Source organism: Leptonychotes weddellii, chromosome 1 (genome assembly GCF_054177405.1).
Source record: "Leptonychotes weddellii isolate Sample4059 chromosome 1, ASM5417740v2, whole genome shotgun sequence".
NCBI lineage: Eukaryota > Metazoa > Chordata > Mammalia > Carnivora > Phocidae > Leptonychotes > Leptonychotes weddellii.
The window spans coordinates 91,670,476-91,691,181 of NC_138369.1; the positions used below are offsets into that span (position 1 = coordinate 91,670,476).

The following is a 20,706-nucleotide window of genomic DNA, read 5'->3' on the forward strand; positions in this document are numbered from 1 at the left end:
CCTGTCCGGCTGGGGTGGATTTGGGTCCATTGGTGAAAAAAGTCACACGTTCCCATCAGCTGCTCCTCCCCCTGGGGACAGGGTTGGGGGGACGGGAGGCTGGCGCCGCGGGAGACCCAGGCGGACCTCCAGCTCCTCCGCCGCCGCCACCGGAGCGGTGCGTCCCGGGGCTGAAGCGCAGCCGGGTGCCCGGCGAAGACTGCCCCCATCAGTGCGTGTCTGCGTGCCGGGCAGCGGCTGCATCCAACCTGCTTTATTCCTGCCTGCAGCGCCACAGTGAGCGAGCGAGGAGGGGGAGAGAGGGAGTCTGTCTGCAAAGTGCTGCTCCCTGGTGCTCAGAGGCGGCTGCTCCAGCTCCAACTCTCATTCATTTCGCCGGTTAACATGAGAGATCATGGCCGCCTTCGGGCTTCTCAGCTATGAGCAGAGACCGCTGAAACGCCCCCGGCTCGGGCCGCCCGACGTCTACCCGCAGGACCCCAAGCAGAAGGAGGTAAGGGCGCCGGCGGCCTCCCCCGCAGCTGGGGCCGCGCTCCGCAGCGCGGACCCGGGGCCAAGTTGGCCCAGCGGGCATCGCCGGCGCTGCGGGGAGAGGGCTCGGGAGGGGGCCAGGCGGCGGTGACCGGGCTGGGGGTTAGGGGACCCCCGGCGGCGGAGACCCAGCGGCTGTCAGTCTCTGCGCTCCACTGGGGTGCTCGCTCTCCGGGTGCCGGGTCGCTTCCCCGTTACCGGGCCTTGCACGGCGCTGCCGACTGCTTCACCGGGTGCCTCTTTGCCGAAACCCTCTTGCTTGCTCTCCCCCGCTTCTGCCTGCTTTATTTTTCTCCCCGCTGCTTCGGTAAATCCTCGTAAACTTTTTGAAAAATGTTGGAATGCAGTGCATCCGACACAGGTCTTACGTTTTGCGCCAGCTGAGCAGGGACGGGGGGTGGGGTGAGGGGGAGACCTTTTCTGTTAAAATTTTCCAGTTTGGAGTGGAAGTCGTTTTTATCGAGGTGATAAATATTTAGCTCTTTGAACGTACTTATTTCTGTATCCCCTTTTCCCTTTGAAAAAAATCAATATTAAGGGGAGCCTGATTTTCGTCCCTAGAGGCGATTGGTTTAATTGCTGGAGGCTGTTTTGTATATGTAAAAGCAGATGGGTTACCTTGGAAGGGAAATAAGTCCCGAGATTGCTTATTTCTTTGAATGAAATTGGAGAAAGCTTGACTCTTGCCTTAGGTACACTAGCTTCAATGTCTAGAGGAACCATGGCATTTTATAGCGATTTATGTGTTTGTCAGTAGTTAAGAAGTAATTATGTAACAACTCTCCAGTTATAATGATCACCCTTGGCTACACAATTTGCCCAGGGATTTGCCTCTTTTTTTTTTTTTTTTTTTAGATCACCTGCTACCCAGCTGTGCTTTCTGAGTTTGCCAGCTGCAGTCCACCCATCCTCTTGTTTTCTTCAGCAAAAAAACGAAGTGAGCACATTGCACAACTTCTTGCTGGGAATTTAAAAACTCTATTAAAAGTTTGGAGGCCCACTGACATCACAGAAAGGACTTTGTAAAGAAGGCAGGAGGGGTCCTTAAGACTTCCCTTTTGATAGAGCTATCTATTTCAGTAATAGAGGAAGAATGCTTGTTTTGGTTAAACTTCTGTTAATGTTTTTAAAAATTAAGGAGTGGCAATTCATTCCTTTTAGAGGCTTAAGCACATAAACATGTTTGAGCATCCGTGGAGTAATTCAGATTGAAGCGGGGAAGGTTTTACAGGTGGTTCTCAGTTGAGGCTTAACATGAGGATGGATTGATGAGATCTTGCAGATTTCTTCCCCACCTATTTCTCTCTGGGCTATTTCCACCCAGATTAAAGTGAATTGTTAAGGACTAGAAATAACAGACACTAACGACCCACTGTAACAAAGTTAGTAACTTAAAAATTAGTGTCAGGAAATTTTTAAAAGTTTTGGTGGGGACAAGGATACTGATTGGCTCATCTTTCTCATCTTTTAATGTCTTGCCACATTTTCCAGAGGGAAGTGTAATTAATAGCATCTCCCTAGTTACGGGATGGTCGTCCGGGTTGCCATGTGGGCTTATTTAGTGTTTATTCCTCAGGTCAACACTCATTCAGGATTGGGGCCTCTCCGATTGGAAAAAATAATTTTGGATTTTAGGATTTTGCAACAGTTTACAGAATTCTAAAACTGGAAGTGACCTTAGAGCCTATTTTATATAACTTCCTTTTGACAAAGGGAAACTGAGGCCCAAGAAAGCTTTACCTGACTTAATCAAAGTGTGTGATAAAGAAGCAGAGGATTTGGACCACGAAACCAGTATTTATGTCAAGACCAATACTGTGTTAAGAAGGATTTATGCTAAATTGTGTTGTTCTGCTATTCCCTATCCCCCAAGGCAGCCAATATTTCATCCCTCTGGAGCACAGTCAAAGTTATGTGTGACTGTAGCCAAATTTGAGTACAATATGGAACCAGGTGCTTGGCTGTTCTTGGGTGGTGGTGTGGTGAGCAGTGTTTCACAAGCTTCAGTTATTTATGTTCTGCCTTGAGTTCTCCCCTCTCCCTGTATCAGCTGTACTTTTATTCTAATGTTTTCTTTAACTTTTAAGAAACTTTGTTTCCTAGGCAGCAATACACATGAAGTCATGGATTCACATATACACATGTAATGCAAAAGTTAGAATCCGATTGTGTGTATGTATAAAATTTTTATCTAGCTGATAATTACACGCACATAGGGCTATACATAATAAAACCAGACTATAAGTATTAAAACTTTAAAAAGTTTATCTGTGCATTTAAAACCATTGTTGTGTTCCATCACAGATCTTTGTCCCACATTATGGGAAATGCTGATTTAATGGAGGAAGTATGGGCTTTGAAATTGGGCAGACCTGGATTTGGATTCTGGTTCAGCCTCTTCGCAGTGGTGTGGCCTTGGGCAAGTTGCACAACTTCTCATTTGTAAATTAGTATAATTGTTCTATTCAGAAAATTTTGAGAACCCTGGTTTGAAAGCATTACATTTGTGTGAGAAAAACCCTCCTCCTGGTGCAAGCTATTCTTATTACTATAGCTGTGATTCTTATTATTGTTAGCCAGCGTTAGTAGTGTCCTGGAAAACCGCTCCTGGGAGTTAGGCTGGAACCCTTGAATGAAGATCCCCTATGGAGAAGGAGGGGAGGGTGGGGAGAGCTGGAAACTTTAACCTGCTTGATCAATTGACTGTATTCTTTTTGAGAGCTTGCCCGTGCATTAGCACTCAACGGGACTTTTTTTTTTTTTAAATATATTGTGTTATAATACTTTGTCTTCTGACTGTCCTCAAGCCTTGAAAACAGAATCAGAAAACTGAGAGTCACCCTTGATTTCCCCTTATTCCTTGTACTCCATAATACATGTTTCAGGATATCTTGTCTGGTCCAGTTCCCACATATATTTCCAATCCGTCCACTGCTCCCCAGTTTCACTAATATGCTCGACTTCCTTTCTGCTTCAGGTTGACTTTTCTCTGCCCCTGGGCTTCTATACATGCTGATCTGTCTGCCTGGACACTTGTCTGCCTATCCATTTCACCCCACTTTTCTCACCTTAGTCTGTGGTGAGGAGGGTAGCTCCGGAGCCAGTCTGCCTGGGTTTGAAACTTGGCTCTCCTGTTTATATATCCTTATTCTCCCCATCCCTCAGTATCCGCTCTTATAGTTCCATCAGGCTATTGGAACAGTACATGAGTAATGCATATAAAGCATTTAGACTGACTAGAGTCTGGCATGGATTCAACACCCAAATACTGTCAGGGCCTGTCTCTTCATCCTTCAGGTCTCAGCCCAGCGACCTTCTCAGAGGTCTTTCTAGTATAACCATATAATTTGTAATTTTGTATTTATTTGCATGCTGCCATCCCCCACTGAAGGGTCAGTTTTGTGAGAGCAGGGATGAGCGCTGTTTTTAGGCATCACTAAAGTACCTGCCACCTAGTGTAGTTAGTTCCTGGGATGCTGAGGGCATGAATACTTGTTGGAATGTATGAATGAAAGTGGGAATGAATGAATAAAAAGGAAATCTGGTGATTGAAGGGTGTTAGGGAAAGTCTAGGTTAAGGCAGAAATTATCCTTGACATCCAGCCTTGGAGGTGACAAGGCTGGAAGTTAAACCCTAGAAGTAGGAAGGAAGAGGAGTTTACCCTAGGGTAGAAGAGGCTTAAACAGGTGAATAATAAATATTTTCAGGAAGTCAGATTAGTTAGAAAAATAGTTTGGGCCAATAATGAGATTTCCAGCCGAGAGTCCCATCAGTAGAGGGGATGGATGGCTGGGTGTGCAGCGCAGAGGCTGCCCAAGGACAAGTCCAGTAAACCTTGGGAGGGTAGTGGAAGGAGTGGGGGTGGGGGTTGGAGAAGGTGGGTGGGGTAGTGGTGGTGGTGTCTGCATGTGGATAACCCAGACAGGTGTTCTCAAACTTGACCTATATCACCTGTAGAGCTTGTTAAAAACAAATGGTTTTTCAGATTCAGTAGTTAGGAGCCAGGGCCCCATAATTTGCATTTCTAACAAGATGCCTGGTGATCTGACGGCTGCTGGTCCAGGGCCCCACTTTAAGGACGCTGACCTAGAGAGAAGGCATCCAGTTCTGTAGACGCTAGAGAGTTCTGCCTGACGTAGGTAGGGCAGCTCTAGGCATCTGTATATGGCTGAGTTGGCAGTAGTTTGGTTTAGCAGCCAACTCAGCCAGGGTGTGGTGGGCTTTTCCCAGAAGCTGTGCCCTCTCTTAGCTCAGATCAAAGGGAATGAGTTAGGAAGTCTCAGCCCCCCTCTAATGGCTTTCTATTACACTTGGAATAACAGATTCCTTACCTAGGCCTTCACGGCCCTACCATCTGGCCCTTGTTCACGTCCACAACCACCACCGGTAGCCAGACCACCTGGCTTTGATTCTGGCTTCATCACTTACTGCCTTTTTGACTCAGATCTCACTTGTGGAATGGGGTTCATATTTGTTCCTACCACATGGGGTTGCTGGAAAGATGAAATGAGATTTGAACCATGTCTGGCACGCAGACAGTGCTCTGTTCAGGTAACTACTATTGGGATAACCCCTCCGTTGTTAAAGGGTCCCAGGACTTCCAGTTGTATTTATAATATCCATAAGACCCTGTCTTTGAGATCTGGCCTCTGGGATTTGAGTGATCCCTTCCAGACTTGCTGCTCATTCCCTTTCGGGCTGTGCGGTAGGACCAGTGGCCACTTCTCTCTCTTTCCAGTAGGCTCAGCTCTTTGTGTCTATGTTCCTGTCCCTGACTGCCCCTGTAGTCATGTTTCCTGTCATTTGGCTCTTAGAGACTCCCTCTCAAGAAAGCCTTCCTTGTAACCCATCTTTCCTTATCCTTGCTAGCTCATTATCTTGTGTTAGTAGGTTTTGGCAGTGCTGGTCACTGAAATGGTTGCTGATTTTCTCCATGATTTTCCACACTAGAATGTAAACTGCATGAGAACAGGGGCTTGTCTGTGGTGGTCACAGTTTTGAGCTGCCTAGTGCCTGGGATTAGACTAGGTGCTCAGTAAATAGTTCTTGCAGAAATTAATAAAATGCAGAAAGAACTCTTAATGAGCAGTTGTATTTATAACATCTAACTGCCCCAATGCTTGTTTTATTTTGGCAAAGTCTGTTAGTTTTCTTGTTAGCATGTAAAACTCTTAAAACACAGTAAACGGTTATTTTAGAGACAGCTGGGGGGTGGGTGAGGGGAGGTGAAAATTTGTTTCTTTATAATCTTTGAGAGGGAGGATGTTGATAAAGTTGCCTGGGAAGAGAGGACGGGTTGACCAGTTGCCTGGGGGACCGGAAGAGAACGGGGAAGATTGTCCTCTTGAGATTAATTGGCTGGCTCCTGGGCCCATCATAGACCTCCCTGAATACCAGTGTACTGGGAGGAACATCTGTATGTTTAACTTTTGTCTCATGAGACTCTTAGGCCAGAATCAGTGTAGGAAACACTGGGTCAAAGGCCCTGCTTCTTCCTGCTGCTCACAGAAATGTTGCTACCCAAACTTTGTGGCCAAGGAGTAGAAACCCAAGTGGTTGTCATTTCTCAGGGTCTGCTAACACCTGCAGCAGAATCTTCAAAGATGCTTGTTAAACCTGGAGATATAATGGCCCACCTCAGACTTGCTGAGTCAGAAGTTCTGGGAAGGAGGCTGAGGAATTTGCACTTCAAACAAGCTTTTCAGGTGGTTCCTAAATATATGAAGTTTGAGAGCAATGGCTTTAGTTTGTCTTTATCTTTAGAAAATGTTGAAAACCAGACTCCCCCTTATTTCCTACCCGCTTCCCACATTTGATGTATTAAAATCTTTAAACAAATATACCATTTGAAGTATTAGTACCTTTTGGTACAAAATAGTGCAAATGAGTTAGCTACCTTCCCCCCTGAAGTTCTGTTCTAATAACCATGGTTCCCAGAATAGGCTTGTTTTCTATCAGCTGTTCATGGTTTATAGTAGAATAGAATGCCCTGCCTTGCCATTGAAATAGCCACAGCTCCCTCCTGTGTGCACTTGGCTAAACTGGGGCTTCGGGGAGCAGGTCTTGCTTTGTCCCATGAGGATGTTTTTTGGACTTGTTCAGGGCAGTGGAGTTTTCTGTTTGGCTGCGGGCCTGGGATCTCAACTGGGCTCTTTGGGGACTCACGTAAAGCTGTTGATTTGGGGTACGGCCGCTGTCCGTTAGCCTGTTGTGTTTTTCACTTAGGCTGGCAACTGTGGTGATGAAATGTGATCCTTTAGGAAGTTAGAAGACCACGGAGTGAAGTCTGGAAGGCATACTTTGTTGGGTGAGCACCAGGTAGGACGGGGTGAACAGAATCCTAGGATGTTCGTTCAGCCCGCACCTCTTGGGGGTGTGTGCGCATACACGTGAGAATGTAGCAGAAGTAGGATGGAGGAAGTGCACGTGGAAACTCCAAGAATTGTGATGTGCTCTGGGGTTCTCCTTTACTGAAGTTCTGAACCCCACTTGTGAGGCTTCTTGACAGACTAGGCAGGGAGTAGAGAAGTTGGAGGGGTCCATAAGAATGAACACGATTAAAGGTTCTCTTTAGCAGTGTGCTCTGAGCAGAGTGAAAGGAACTGGCCGACTTAGCCTGGAGAAGAGCTAACCTCAATCTGAGTAGGGCAAGCCACGTGGAGGGAAGAAGTCCAAGGGCAGTGTAGAGGGAGGTGCCTACCTCCTGCACATTCCTCATAGAGAAGGGAACATGGAAACACTTTTAATTGTCTTTAGATAATGTCTGAAGCTGGTGGTGGTGACAAGAAAGTTCATTATACTGTCCTCTGGATTTCTTTGTGTAGGGAAGTCTACATAATAAAAATGTTATCATATTACAAAATAGCATGATTTTTACCTAAAAAAATAATAGACGCCTTCATAATCTGGAGGGCTTATCAACCACATGCAAACAACTGTTATCTCTCAAGGATGGGATTGGGGCTGATTGTTTTCTTTTTGTACTAATCTTTATTCCAAGCTGTAAAAATACTTGCACACTACTATTGTCATTGGAGGAAATGACTTAAAGAATAATTATTAGGTAATTCTGGTTGAGTTTGCAGGAATGGGTCTTTGTTGTTGGTTCCAAACTAAGCTAGAACCCCTTTAGCTGAGTAGTAGACAGAGGGATCGGGTAGGGTGTAGGGATAGACATGTATGCACCTGATGCCACCAGAAGTGCGGTGAGGTTGGGGTTAGGGCTGTTACGTGAGCAGTCCAGCTCTGCCACTTGCACTGTGTGATTTGGGGTGCTGTGTCCTTTTCCTCACCTACAAGTTGGGAAGAATACCTAGTCATCTAGACTGCTTTGAATGTGAGGGAGCATTGTAAACTTAAATTGTTACCCAATGTGAGGTATAAATTCAGTGGTGTGCTAGAGTAGGTATGAACCAACTGATTATTCAAATTCTGAGAATTTTGTCCGCTGGTTCATATCATTTTGGTGTCTCGAACTGTGGCATAATGGGAGTATTTACACCAAGGAAATGGGCAAGCGCTATAAATTAGGTTCTTTTTTTTTTTTTTTTAAAGCTAGTTGTTAAACATTTACCAGCACACTACTGGGTATAGGTGTATGTGGCACTTTGTTGACTACTTGACTGTCGTTCTTATCCCAGGATTCCCTTACCTGCTTCCCACAAAAAATTTTTTTCAAACCAGACTGTCAATTAGGTTAGGTAAACCTCTCTTGCGGCTTGCAGTGAGCATATGACTTCATTCTGGCTAAAGAGCTTTAGTGGAAGTCTACCTTAGGACTTCTGAAGAATTTTTTCTCACTGAAAAAAGTGCAGGCACAGGAGAAGAAAGCCCTCTCTTAATGCCCTGATAGCTCCTTAGTGTTCTATCTATCTAGGAAAAGTAATTAGAGGATATGATAGTTGGAGCTAGGGCATCCATCTTGTGCCCATGAGGCAACAAACCTGTGAATGAAAAGCCAACACAAGAGGAGGCAATTCAGTGGCTTTATGAAAATTAAGCTGCTGAACTGACCTTAGGACCACCTCTCCCTGGACTCGTGAAATAAACAGTAGATGTCCACGTGGTTGAAGCCATTTTGGGCCAGTTGTCAATTTGCTGTAGCTGAAAGCATTCTGATGTTGTCATGGTACTTTTCTTTCTTTCTTCCTTTTTTTTTTTTTTTTTTTTTAAGATTTTATTTATTTATTTGACAGAGCGAAAACACAAGCCAGGGGAGGGGCAGTGGGAGAGGGAGAAGCAGACTTCCCGCTGAGCAGGGAGCCCTCCTGTTATGGTACTTTTCATTTATATATTGGCACCTGAAATCTTCACAGCATGAGCCCTTCCTTTTTTTTTTTTTTTCTTTTCCCCTCCCCTTTCCAGAGAATGCACATTCCAGAACTCTCCTACTCTCTGGTTAAATGGGTATACAGCAAGAGACAGAAAGCACCTTAATCTTGTCTGTTAGTCAGTAAATTCTGCCCAGTGCCCATCGGAAGCTTAGAGGAGGGCACCTGGGTGGCTCAGTCGGTTAAGCGTCTGCCTTGGGCTCAGGTCATGATCCCAGGGTCCTGGGATCGAGTCCTGCATCGGGCTCCCTGCTCGGGGGGAGTCTGCTTCTCCCTCTGCCCCTCCCCCAGCTTCTGTTCTCTCTCTCTGTCAAATAAATAAATAAAATCTTTAAAATAAAAAAAAACTTAGAGGAAATGGAAATGGCTTTATTTCCATTTCTGTCAGAAAGGGTTTAGGTGGGAAGGAAGGAAGAGCCCTGACGTGTTTTGTTTGGAGAGGAAGATTCTATGGGTCTGTACCAGTTTTGGGGGAAACCAGGAATGTTTAGAGCTAGAAGGGAACTTTAAAGATGCGTTGTTCTCATTTAATACAAAAGGAAATGGAGTCCCAGAGAGGTTAAAGTGACTTGTTAGGCAGATCTGGGTCAAGCACTTGTGTGCCCTGATTTGTTCTTGAAACTTTACTTGGCCTCCCCTCTGTACACAGCCTCTGCTTCTGGTAAACACCCTCGCCTTGTCCTGGCAGCGACAATTTCTCTGCATTTTGGGGCACCCAGTGTCTCTGTGAGAGCTGGGGACTGTTTAGCTCACCATTTGATCCTTGAGCTTGCCAGAATCTTGAATGGGGTCTCTTGGGCAGAGGGAAGAAGACTCTGGAAGGCTCAGGCACTATTGTGTTTGTGTTTGTGTTTTTTTTTTTTTTAAAGATTTTATTTATTTATTCATGAGACACAGAGACAGAGAGAGAAAGAGAGAGAGAGGCAGGCTCCCCACGGAGCAGGGAGCCCGATGCAGGACTTGATCCCAGGACCCCGGGATCATGACCTGAGCCGAAGGCAGACACTTAACCAACTGAGCCACCCAGGCACCCTGTCTTTGTGTTTTGTGGTGGAGGGTTTCCAGCTCTATCTATGGCCTCTGGTGTAGATAGCTCTGGCATTGGCCTTTGTGGGCTCTGTGTATTGGGGATCGATCCCATATAGTTTTAATTTTCTTGGTTGAGATGTTCCTTTATTTATGCATAGCTCTCTTGGAGATACAAATAGACAAGTTGTACCAGTTGCCTACTACCTGGGAGCAACACTTACATGTTGTGTTCTGTATAAATGCCCCCCCCCCGCCCTTAGTTATGAAATGCTATGGCCCCGAGGAGAAGAATTTTAGCCTCTGGGTTTTATTTTCCATGTTTTTTTTTTTTTTTTTTAAAGATTTTTATTTATTTATTTGAGATAGAGATAGTGAGAAAGAGAGCACAAGAGGGGGCAGGGTCAGAGGGAGAAGCAGACTCCCCGCTGAGCAGGGAGCCCGATGCAGGACTCCGTCCTGGGACTCCGGGATCATGACCGGAGTGGAAGGCAGATGCTTAACCGAAGTGGAAGGCAGATGCTTAACCGACTGAGCCACCCAGGCGCCCTATTTTCCATGTTTTGAGGGAAGTATTACTGCACATATACATACATATATATGTGTGTATACATATGTATATATATGTGTGTGTGTATGTGTATGCCAAACTAAGTCAGACATTCAGCCAATATTTTTTTTTTTTAAGATTTTATTTATTTATTTGACAGAGACACACAGCCAGAGAGGGAACACAAGCTGGGGGAGTGGGAGAGGGAGAAGCAGGCTTCCCGCGGAGCAGGGAGCCCGATGTGGGGCTCGATCCCAGCAGCCTGGGATCGAAACTTTATTTTATTTTTATTTTTAAAATTTATTTGACAGTGCACACGCACACAAGCACAAACCGGAAGCAGCAGAGGGAGAGGGGGAAGCAGACGCCCTGCTGAGCAGGGAGCTGGATGCGGGGCTCGATCCCGGCACTCTGGGATCATGACCTGAGCTGAAGGCAGTTGCTTAACCGACTGAGCCACCCAGGTGCCCCTTAAAATTTCTTTTTTTTTTCTTTTAAAACTTATTTTCTACGTCCCTGGCTTTGAGCACAGCACCTGGCCCAAACCTAGGACTCAAAATTTCTTTTGAGAGTAGATGTGACAATAAACCAATGGTAGGAGCATTGGTCCTGGGCCCCCAAAGACTTCAGTAGAGAGCAGTGGTTTTCATTTGGGGGTGATTTCCCCTTCCCCTTAGGGACATTGGCAATATTTTCAGAAATTTGGGTGGTTTGACTGTGTGTATGCACATATGTGCATATACATGCTGATCCTGGCATCTAGTAGGTAGAAGCCAGGAATGTTTCTGACATTCTTCAGGACTCTGAACAGGGCACCCCTGCCCCCCCCCATCCCCCAACAAAGGATTATCTGGCCTCAAATGTCAGTAATTCCAAGGCTGAGAAACCCTGGTCTAGAGGAAGTGATAGACTTGTAAATAAGGAATACAATGTTTCGGATATTCTTTGAGAGGAATGTACAAAGTCCTGTGGAAATAAGAGGGAGTGACCCATTTTTTTGACAGGACCTGATAGAGGAGGAGATTTTTGAGTCCGGGACTTAAAGGATGTGTAGGAGTGCATGGGGCTGAGGATGCGGAAGAAAATTAATTTTGGGGAAGAAGGAGCAGCTTGTGCAAAAGGCCAGAAGGAATGTGGGATGTGCTCTGGGCTGTGGGCCTGAGGCATGGTGTGGGATACGCAGCGGGGAGCTGGGCTGGAGAGGGAAAGAAAGGTGGGATCGAGTTATGGGGGCCTTTGTAGGCGTGTTGAGGCATTTGGATATTATAGTGGAGCTGGTGAGGTGCCATTCCAGGGTGTGAAGTTCAAGGAATGAGATTTAAAGTGACTCATGTTTGCAGTTTGAGGGGACAAGTGGCTCTGAGGGTCATATTGAGGGAAAGAGACTTGTCTAGCTCGGGTCCCTGACATTCCATGCCTGAGGATGGATGTATTAGTTTCTTGATGCTGCCATAACAAGTTTCCACAAGCCACGTGGCTTAAAACAATGGAAATTTATTCTCTCACAGCTCCAGAGGACGCAAGTCCAAAGGCACTGTTGGTAGGGATGCGCTCGCTCTGGAGGCTCTAGGGGAGAACCCCCTCCTTCCTCTTCCAGCCTCTTTTGGCTCCAGCTTTTCCTTGGCTTCTTTGGGGCCCTCTCAGTCTGATTTCTGCCTCCGTCTTCACCTGACCTTCTCTGTGTGTCTCTTCCTGGGGTGTGCCTTATACGGACGCTTGTTACTGGTTTTAGGGCCTACCTAGGTAGTCCAGGATCATCTCCTCTTAAGATCTTTAACTTAATTACATCTGAAAGACCCTTTTCCAAAATAAGATAATATTTACAGGTTTTGAGATTTGATGTGGATATCTTTCAGGAGCCCGTTTTTTTGGCCAAAAGGGCTTGGGAAGAAAGAGGAGAGGATTTAAGAGAAAGATTATTTGGGTGGCAGAATTGATAAAGTGGATGTGGGAGGTAAGAGAGAGAGAGAGGAGTACAAGAATATACCAACATTTTTAGCGGAGGCCATGGTTCCCAAACTTCATGATCTCAGGGCTTCTTCACAATCTTAAACATTATTGAGGATCCCGTAGAGCTTTTGTTTATGTTGGTTATATCTTGATATTTACTTTATTAGAAATTAAAATTGAAAAATTTTAGAAATATATACCTATTTAATGGTAATAAACCAGTTTCTTGTTAAAATGTTTTTTTTAGGGACACTTGGGTGGCTCAGTCGGTTAAGCATCTGACTTCCGCTCAGGTCATGATCCCAGGGTCCTGAGATCAAGTCCTGCCTTGGGTTCCCTGCTCAGTGGGGAGCCTGCATCTCCCTCTGCTGCCGCTCCCCCTGCTTGTGCTCTCTCTCTGACAAATAAATTAAATCTTTAAAAAAAAAAATAAAATTTGTTATGAACAATAACTATTTTTATAAACAAAAAAATTTAGTGAAAAGAGTGGCATTGTTTTTACATTTTTGCAAATGTCTGTAATGTCTAGATTCTTACATCTAGTTCTGTATTCAGTCTGTTACAGTATGTTGTTTTGGTTGAAAGAGCTGAAGAAAATTTGGCCTCACACGGATCTGTTGTTGGGAAGTTCTTGGGAACCACAGAGGACTTGGACCTGGAGAGCCACTGGCTCACACAGTTGGGTAGGAAGATTGATGGTGGTCCCAAGGCCAACAGACATAGGGCCAAAATAACTTGTTTAATATTTTTCAAAGGGTGGTGAAGGTGGGGATGGAGAGAACAAGATCCTTTCTGAATGTGTTCCATTTGAGATGCCTCTCAGGATTCAAGGTCAGGGTGTAATAGTAGCAGAAGCTAGAAATCTGGATTTGGGTGTGATATGTGCATAGGTATTTCAAATCCTGGCTGTGATACCTATTGAGTGTGCAGAGAGACGGCGAAGCAGGCAGACTGAGGATGGAACTGTTTAGGGCTTATACATCCTGGACCCTGTCAGCAGGAGCTCTGAGGAGGGCACTTGTTAGGGGAATGGATATGGGGTGATGAGTGGCTCAAGGGGAGAGGTAACATTGGGTGAGGTTCCAGCTACATTGGTGGCCTCTTAGTTCAGCATTTTCTCTCCCCAGGACCTTTGCATGGATGCTTCCTGCTGCTTGGTTGCCTTATTCTCTTTATCTCTGCGAAGTGCTGTTTTCTTCTCAGCACTCAACGCAGTTTATGTGTGATTTGTTTCTTACCTGCTCTGTCTCCCAACCAGTATAAGTTCCGTGGAGCAGGGATCATGTCCTTTTCATTCCCCACTGATCACCAGATGCCAGCAGAGAGTCTGGTATATAGTAAAAGTTAAATATGTGTTGAAAGGATCTGGTAACCAGACGGTCATTTTTAGCCAATGGTTATTAGAAGCCTGGTATGGGGTACGGGGATGCCAGGATGTGTAAGACCTGCTTCCTGCCCTTGAGGGACTGTGACTGGAGGGGTGACACTCCTGTTCACTGGGCAGTTGAAAGTTTCAGTGGGGTGTTGAGAACAAATGAGGGAGGGGTCAGTTTTTTTTTTAGGATTAGAAAAGTCTTTGGGAATGGGGGTGTTTTCCAGGTGACAAGGCCTCTGGGCAGATGGTGTGAGCAAAGGCACAGAGATGGGAAATAGGACATGATCTTCAGGTAAATTGCAAATAGTTCAGTAAGGAGAGAGTATATTGAACCTATAAACTTGAACATGTCTGTAGATTTTTGGGGGCATTGAGAGAGTAGTGGAGCTTAAAACTGCTGGAGAGAGCAGGGATATCTGCTGAGCAAGACTGACTTGCCTGGGGCCAGGGGATTGAGGTCCCCAGGGGAGTGACAACCTTGTGCATAGTGTTCTAGATTACTGCCTCTGAGAGAGGAGGGGAGGCAGGATTTATATGGGGCTCCCTGTTTATCTTGAGTTTTCTACAGGCATTTTCGGAGTCAGTTTTAATGTGCAAAGATTTTCCTCAGCGGGAACAAACTTAGCCTTCAGCCCACATCCAGCGTACCACAGCTCAGCTATGCAAATGCTGCCTTCTTGTCAATTAAAATTTGGTAGAATTTGCTGCTTTCCTTTTCCAGCCATTTCATTCATGGATTAATCTAATGAGGTTGTTGAGATTAGGACCATTTAAGGCATTGGCAGCAATGAAGAACTAATAAAAATGGTATTTTGTCTGAAGTGTCATTGGGATTTTTTTGCTAAGACGCTGGTTTACATAAAGGTATGGACGGCTCTATCAAAATTATGTCCAGGCATTGCTACATAATTTACCTTTCTCCTGAGTTCTTTGAGGAAGGTTAATATTAACATTGTTCAGTTTTTTTTTTTTTTTTTTTAAGCTTCACATAGTGCTGTGTTAGTAGGCAGTATGGAAAATATTTTTGGGGTCAGAACTGTTTTTACTCCTTGGTCGGTTTTAGACTAAATGGCAGCTCCCTCTTGGAAAAAAAAAGATTCTTTATGAATTGGAGATACTATTTACATTTTGATTACTCACATGAGCTTTGCTTTTAAGTTACTATTAAATAATCAAAATGTTTTTGAAGTTATATTTTCATTTACTTAGTACTTGACATATACCTCCCACTGTGCTAGGTGATGTGGGGGTGTAGAAAAGAAATAGAAGTCTGCTTCTGTCCCTCTAGAACAGTGCTTCTCAAAATATCTGTGGTGAGGGATCAGTTTTTTTTTTAAATTAATTTTCAATCTGTTGCAGACTGATAGAAATATGATTAAAATGACTTACTAGGAAAATACAGCTTGAATGTAGTGGCAATGTCAAATTGCTATAAAAGTTTCCAAGGACTTACTCTCTTTTTGCACCTTTCTTTTTGAGGGCCAGTAACAGTTGTGGATCACACTCTGAGTAGCACTGCTCAAGAAATTAACATCTGGTTCATTGACACACACAAAACATTTAGAAAATGACTGACGTATCAATTTATTTTAAAATCGAGGAATAATCCATACATTCAGTATGGTGTGTAAGGTGCCACATTATGTCACGATAGCCAGTGTTGTTTGTGTTGGTTATCCTGAGTGCTTTGCAGGTTTGGTTTTATGCCAGCCTCACAAACACCTCTAAGGTGGGTACTGCTATCTCCTTTTTACAGGTGAAGAAACTGAGGCATGGGGTGGGGGGGGTGGACTTACTTAACTTGTTTGAGGTCAGTTGGCTGTATAATGACGGAGTTGGAGTTGGACTTCTGAGCCTGTGTTTTAACTATTCTCTATATATAGTGAGGCTAAAAATGCTGCATGAGTTCAGTAAAGAGAGGATTGGAATGCTTGGAGGTTTCACTGGAGGGAGTAGGGTGTGAGGGGCAGGATCTGAGTGAATGGGGACAGGTTGCGCCCTTTCATAAGAAAAAGCTGAAGGTGGGAGGAGTGGTGAGGTGAGGTACACCCTTGGAGGGGTGTAGTGCCTCTGAAGATCAGGCTTGGAGTCCCAGCAGGCTGGGCTGGGGGGTTGGTGAGGAGCTCACGTGGTCCTTCTGTCGGATTTATCTCACTAGCTCATGCCTAATAAATCTGGTGGGGGAGAGAGTGGAGTCGGGGAGGCTGCGAGGGAGGTGGCTCTAGTAACCAAAGCTTGAAGTAAAAGAGCCCAACCGATCAGGGCTTTAAATAGGACTGGAGAAGAATCGGCAGTTGGTGACAAATTGGTCAAAGGCAATGAGAGGACTGTGGAAAATGCTCAGATTTCTTGGACATTGTTCAGCTAGGATGCTAGGTCCTGTTGCTTGAGGACCTCCAAGTGACACATTTTTGTGCTTTGTTTAGTGATATGCTGGGTACCTAGAATTCCTTGATTGCCAAGGGGAGTGAATATGAAGACTCCCCTCTACATTCACCCTGTGACTTCTGACCTCAACCGGCCAGAAGGTCTTTGTGGAGCCTCAGTTTATTCTTCTTGTCCCATGCCTTAGGTCTTGCCTAGAGTACACACCTGTTTTCACCTCCTCCCGGGCTGCTGTGGTGGTGGTTAATCACCAGAATTGCTTGGATGGTTGGCTAAGCTCCTTGGAAGAGGTGGGAATGAGCAAGCCTCCTGAAAATAAAAAGGGTGGATGGAGTCTGAGAGATGTTAACAGAGGTTCGCTTTCAGACAACATTTTCAGAGGTGGACATTTGTTTTCTTGGCTCAAAGTTGTAGCCTGTTTCCCAGTAATTGACCTAAAACAAAGGAACAAAATTGCCACCATTACCAACAAAAAAGAGAAACTCCCAGTCTCTCTTCCTTCTCTTCCATGCAGGCAGGATGATCACCGGATTTTTCCTACACCCATTTTATCCCTCTCACCCAGTAAGTTTTCCTTTTTATGAGTTCGCAGTTCCTTTGGTAGATACTGTACAACGCTCCTTCCTCCAGGTGTGTGCCTAGGATGGGGTCAGGGATGTAATTAGGTGTGAGGTAGAAGGATAAACAAAAGAAGTCAGGTTAGGGGGTAAGTGTGAGTCACTTCACCGGACAGTTAACTTGGGAGAACAGAAACCATGGCTTGTGTTTATGTTCTCTGCCCTCGAGTCACCTAGCACAGTGGGAGGCAGATTCCAGTACTAAGTGAAAAATATGACTTACAGGAGGAGTTTACCTGAGATGTGATCGCAATGCAAGAATTGTGTGGGACTGTGACTTACCTGAGCAATGGGGGCTTTAAAGAGAAAACTGTCTTTTGAGGCTGCCTTAAATACAATTTCGGGTGGGATAGACTACTGGACACATTCCTTTTCCTCCTTTATAATCATGCAAATCTAAGAGTTCAAGTATTTTTCTCTGGCAGTTTTCTTAGTTTTTCTGAGAGCTACATCCAGGTGTTTGATATTGGAAGATGACATGCATTTGAATATGATTTGAATATGAATTAATGGGTACAATTATTTAGATAAGAGGGGAATAAATGTTAAGTATATTTAGATATAATTTGAATCAAAGACTCTCCTACTTTATTTTTTTAAGGATTTTTTTTTATTTATTTGAGAGAGAGTGAGAGATGGAGCAGGGGGAGGGGCAGAGGGAGAGGGAAAAGCAGACTCCCCACTGAGCAGGGAGCCTGACATGGGGCTGGATCCTGGAACTGCAGGGATCATGACCTGAGCCAAAGGCAGATGCTTAAACGGCTGAGCCACCCAGGTTCTCCGACTCTCCCACTTTATTTATTTATTTTCAAAAAGATTTTATTTATTTATTTGTCAGAGAGTGCGTGCACTCGAGCACAAGCAGGGGGAACAGCAGGCAGAGGGAGAAGCAGACTTCCCACTGAACAAGGAGCCCAGTGTGGGTGGGACTCAATCCCAGGACCCCAGGTCATCACCCGAGCTGAAGGCAGACGCTTAACTGACTGAGCCACCCAGGCGCCCTCCCGACTCTCCCACTTTAAAATAAGGAGGGACTGCTTGTCTCACCAGGCCACTTATGGGTAGGATGAGGGCTGTTAATGGAGAATTGACACCTCTAAAAACTGCATGTATTCAACTCCTTGGTGGACATTCCCAACCACTTCATTGGAGAATTACTGAGTCCCTGGTCATGTGTATGATTTGGGCCTAAGTGTGCTGACCATACAAAAGATCTATAATTATAATGATGATGATGATTTGATTTTTAAAATACTTAGTGTGAGGGGCACCTGGCTGGCTCAGTCGGTGGAGTGTGTGACTTTGGGTCTCGGTTGTGAGTTCGAGCCCCATGTTAGGTGTAGAGATTACTTAAAAATAATAAAATCTTAAAAAAAAAACCAAAGCAACGTAGTGTGTACTGGTTACTATGCTGAGTGCCTCACGTGATTTTCACCTTTTTTTAAAAACGGGCATGTGAGGTAGGGGGCAGGTATGTCCATTTCACAGGAATGGGAGCCAGGATTCCAATGTAGTTTTGTTGGAACCACACTAGTCTCCCCAAAGATCTCATTGTTTTGGGGAACACATTGCATCTACCGGGGGGCCTTACCCTCATATAGCCACTTAACCTACCTCTCAGCCTCAGTTTCTCACCTTGTAAAATGAGGACCTGTCCTGTCTAAGCCACTTGGTTATTTAGATGAACACGAATGTGCTGCTTATTAATGGCCAGTGAGTGGTAGTATTCTTACCATGGTTTTCGTGTGGTCTCTTTTTGCCTGCTCCTCTGTACAGGTGTAAAGGACTTGCTGTTTTGTGTTGAGCTCATATCCTTTGGTTTCCCCTAGGTCCCCCCAGTTTCTGATTGATGGCCTGCAGGTGTGGTTTGGATGGGGTGAATATTAATAGCAATGTAGATGAGGGTGGATGTAAAGAGCTGAGTTTCAGATGTGGCTTTGATGCAAATGTGGCCCTGGTGTTGGAGATGTTGGTGGGGGTGGGGGAAGTGCTAGGTTGCCTTTTAGGGGAGTCTTGCTCCCTTAGGTTAGTTTGGCTCCTGCCTTGGCCCTCCTCAGGAGGCTGGTGGCATTTTGGCAGCAATGGGGGGGCCCCCCGCCCCTCCTTTTTTTTTTTTTTTTAAAAACTTCTCAGGCATTATGTGACACCTTAATTAGAAGAGATCCAAATTAATCAGTCCCTATTTCTGTGGTGTGGGAGGCCAGCCGGGGTGTCCACTTACGCAGAGCCTAGTGATACTGGTGTAGACTTCTCTCAGCTATTGTAGACTGCAGTGGTGGTCCTCTTGATGCTGCCAAATGGCTTGAATCCTGATGTGGCGGGGGGGTGGGGGGGTCTTGCCATGAGGGATAGAGCAGTGCTTCTCCTCTCGCTTTCCCTACGGGTATGTATGTTTTAGTTTCCCAGGGCTGGCAGAACAAAATATCACAGACTGGACAGCTTCAGACAATGGGAATTTATTTTGTCACTGTTCTGGAGGCTAGAAGTCCTCCTCAAGGCAGGGCCGCACCTCCAGCTTCTGGTAGCCCCAGGCATTCCTGTGCTTCTGGCAGCACAGCTCCCGTTCTGCCTCTTTCTCCCCTCGGTCTTTTCTCCTGTAAGGACACCCGCCATATTGGATTAGGACCGACCCTCATTCAGTGTGACCTCATCTTAACTTCGTTCTATCTACAAAGACCCTATTTCCAAATAATGCCATATGCACAGGTACAGGGGTTAGGACTGACATATCCACCTACAACAGTGTGCCTACAGGGTCTATCTCTGGATCCTTCTGTACACGTCCCTGGTTGGTCTGGGACTAGATTTTGCCTTCTGGGTCCTGGCTCTGGAGGCCCTAGGTGTCCGGTTTGGTTTTCTCAGGAACTTCAAGCTAGCAACCATCTCCCTTTTCTCCTGTTTTCTTCCACCATTTCCTTCCCTGGATTTTTTCTGGTGCCATGAAAACCTGCACAAGGCCCTCCCATCTTAGATCTCCCTCTACCCCATGACCCCATTTTCCCATTTCTCTCCTCTTTCTCCGAACTTTTCCAGAAGCTTCTTGTGTGCTTTCTCCTCCACCTCCCACTTCCTCTGCTCCTTCCAGTCTGGCTTCTGCCTTCGTCATTCCACCGAGACACCCCTCACTGAGGTCACAGTGACAGCCACATTCCCGGCGGCACTTACTCATATTGATCTTTCTGTTGGTGAAGCCACGTCTTCTCTCAGCTTCTGAGATAAAACATTCCTAGTTTCCTTCTCTCTTCTCTGGCCATGCCATGTCTCCTTGAAGGCTTTTCCTCCCCTACCTGGCCATTAAATCAGTACTGCATTTTCTGTGGGGTCTGTCCTAGGCCCTTGTCTCTTCTCACTTTACCTTCTCCTTAGGTGCTCTCAGCTGCCACCCCAGGCCTCAGTTACTACCTCTACACAGACAACTCACAACTTTACAGCACCAGCCTAGACTTCTCTGCATTCTAGACTTGTATATTTAAGTGCCTATAAAAATATTTTGTCTCTTTTGCTACCTCAAACTTATGTTTAAAACTGAACTTGTGGGGCACCTGGGTGGCTCAGTTGGTTAAGCAACTGCCTTTGGCTCAGGTCATGATCCCAGGGTCCTGGGATTGAGCCCCATGCCCGGCACCCTGCTCAGCAGGGAGTCTGCTTCTTTCTCTCCCTCTGCCTGCTACTCTGCCTGCTTGTGCTCTCTGTCAAATAAATAAATAAAAATTCTTAAAAAAATAAAATAAAACTGAACTTGTGATCTGCTCCTCTTCCTTCCAGCCCCCCCTCCACCATCCCCTAACCCTGCTTACCCTATCTTAAGCGATATTACCATCCCAGAAATCTGGGGCATGTTCTTTCTTGACAATCTCCTTTGTCATTTCATCCAACACTTCAACAAGAAGTCCAGTTGAGTAGCCCTCTTAAGTAGCCCTTTATATTTCCTCTCCTCTCTA

At 45.4% G+C, this 20,706-nt stretch overlaps 1 protein-coding gene across 3 annotated transcripts in view; it reads left to right on the plus strand.

Moving 5' to 3' along the window:
• The window catches only part of MED12L (mediator complex subunit 12L), a 322,844-nt gene that overhangs the window by 804 nt on the left and 301,334 nt on the right, over positions 1 to 20,706 (plus strand). For all 3 annotated transcript variants that reach the window (XM_081827792.1, XM_081827784.1, XM_081827786.1), the window contains exon 2: positions 270 to 493. In XM_081827792.1, the coding sequence (XP_081683918.1) occupies positions 395 to 493 (99 nt within the window). In that variant the 5' untranslated portion in view covers positions 270 to 394. The remainder of the gene's footprint in view (positions 1 to 269; positions 494 to 20,706) is intronic.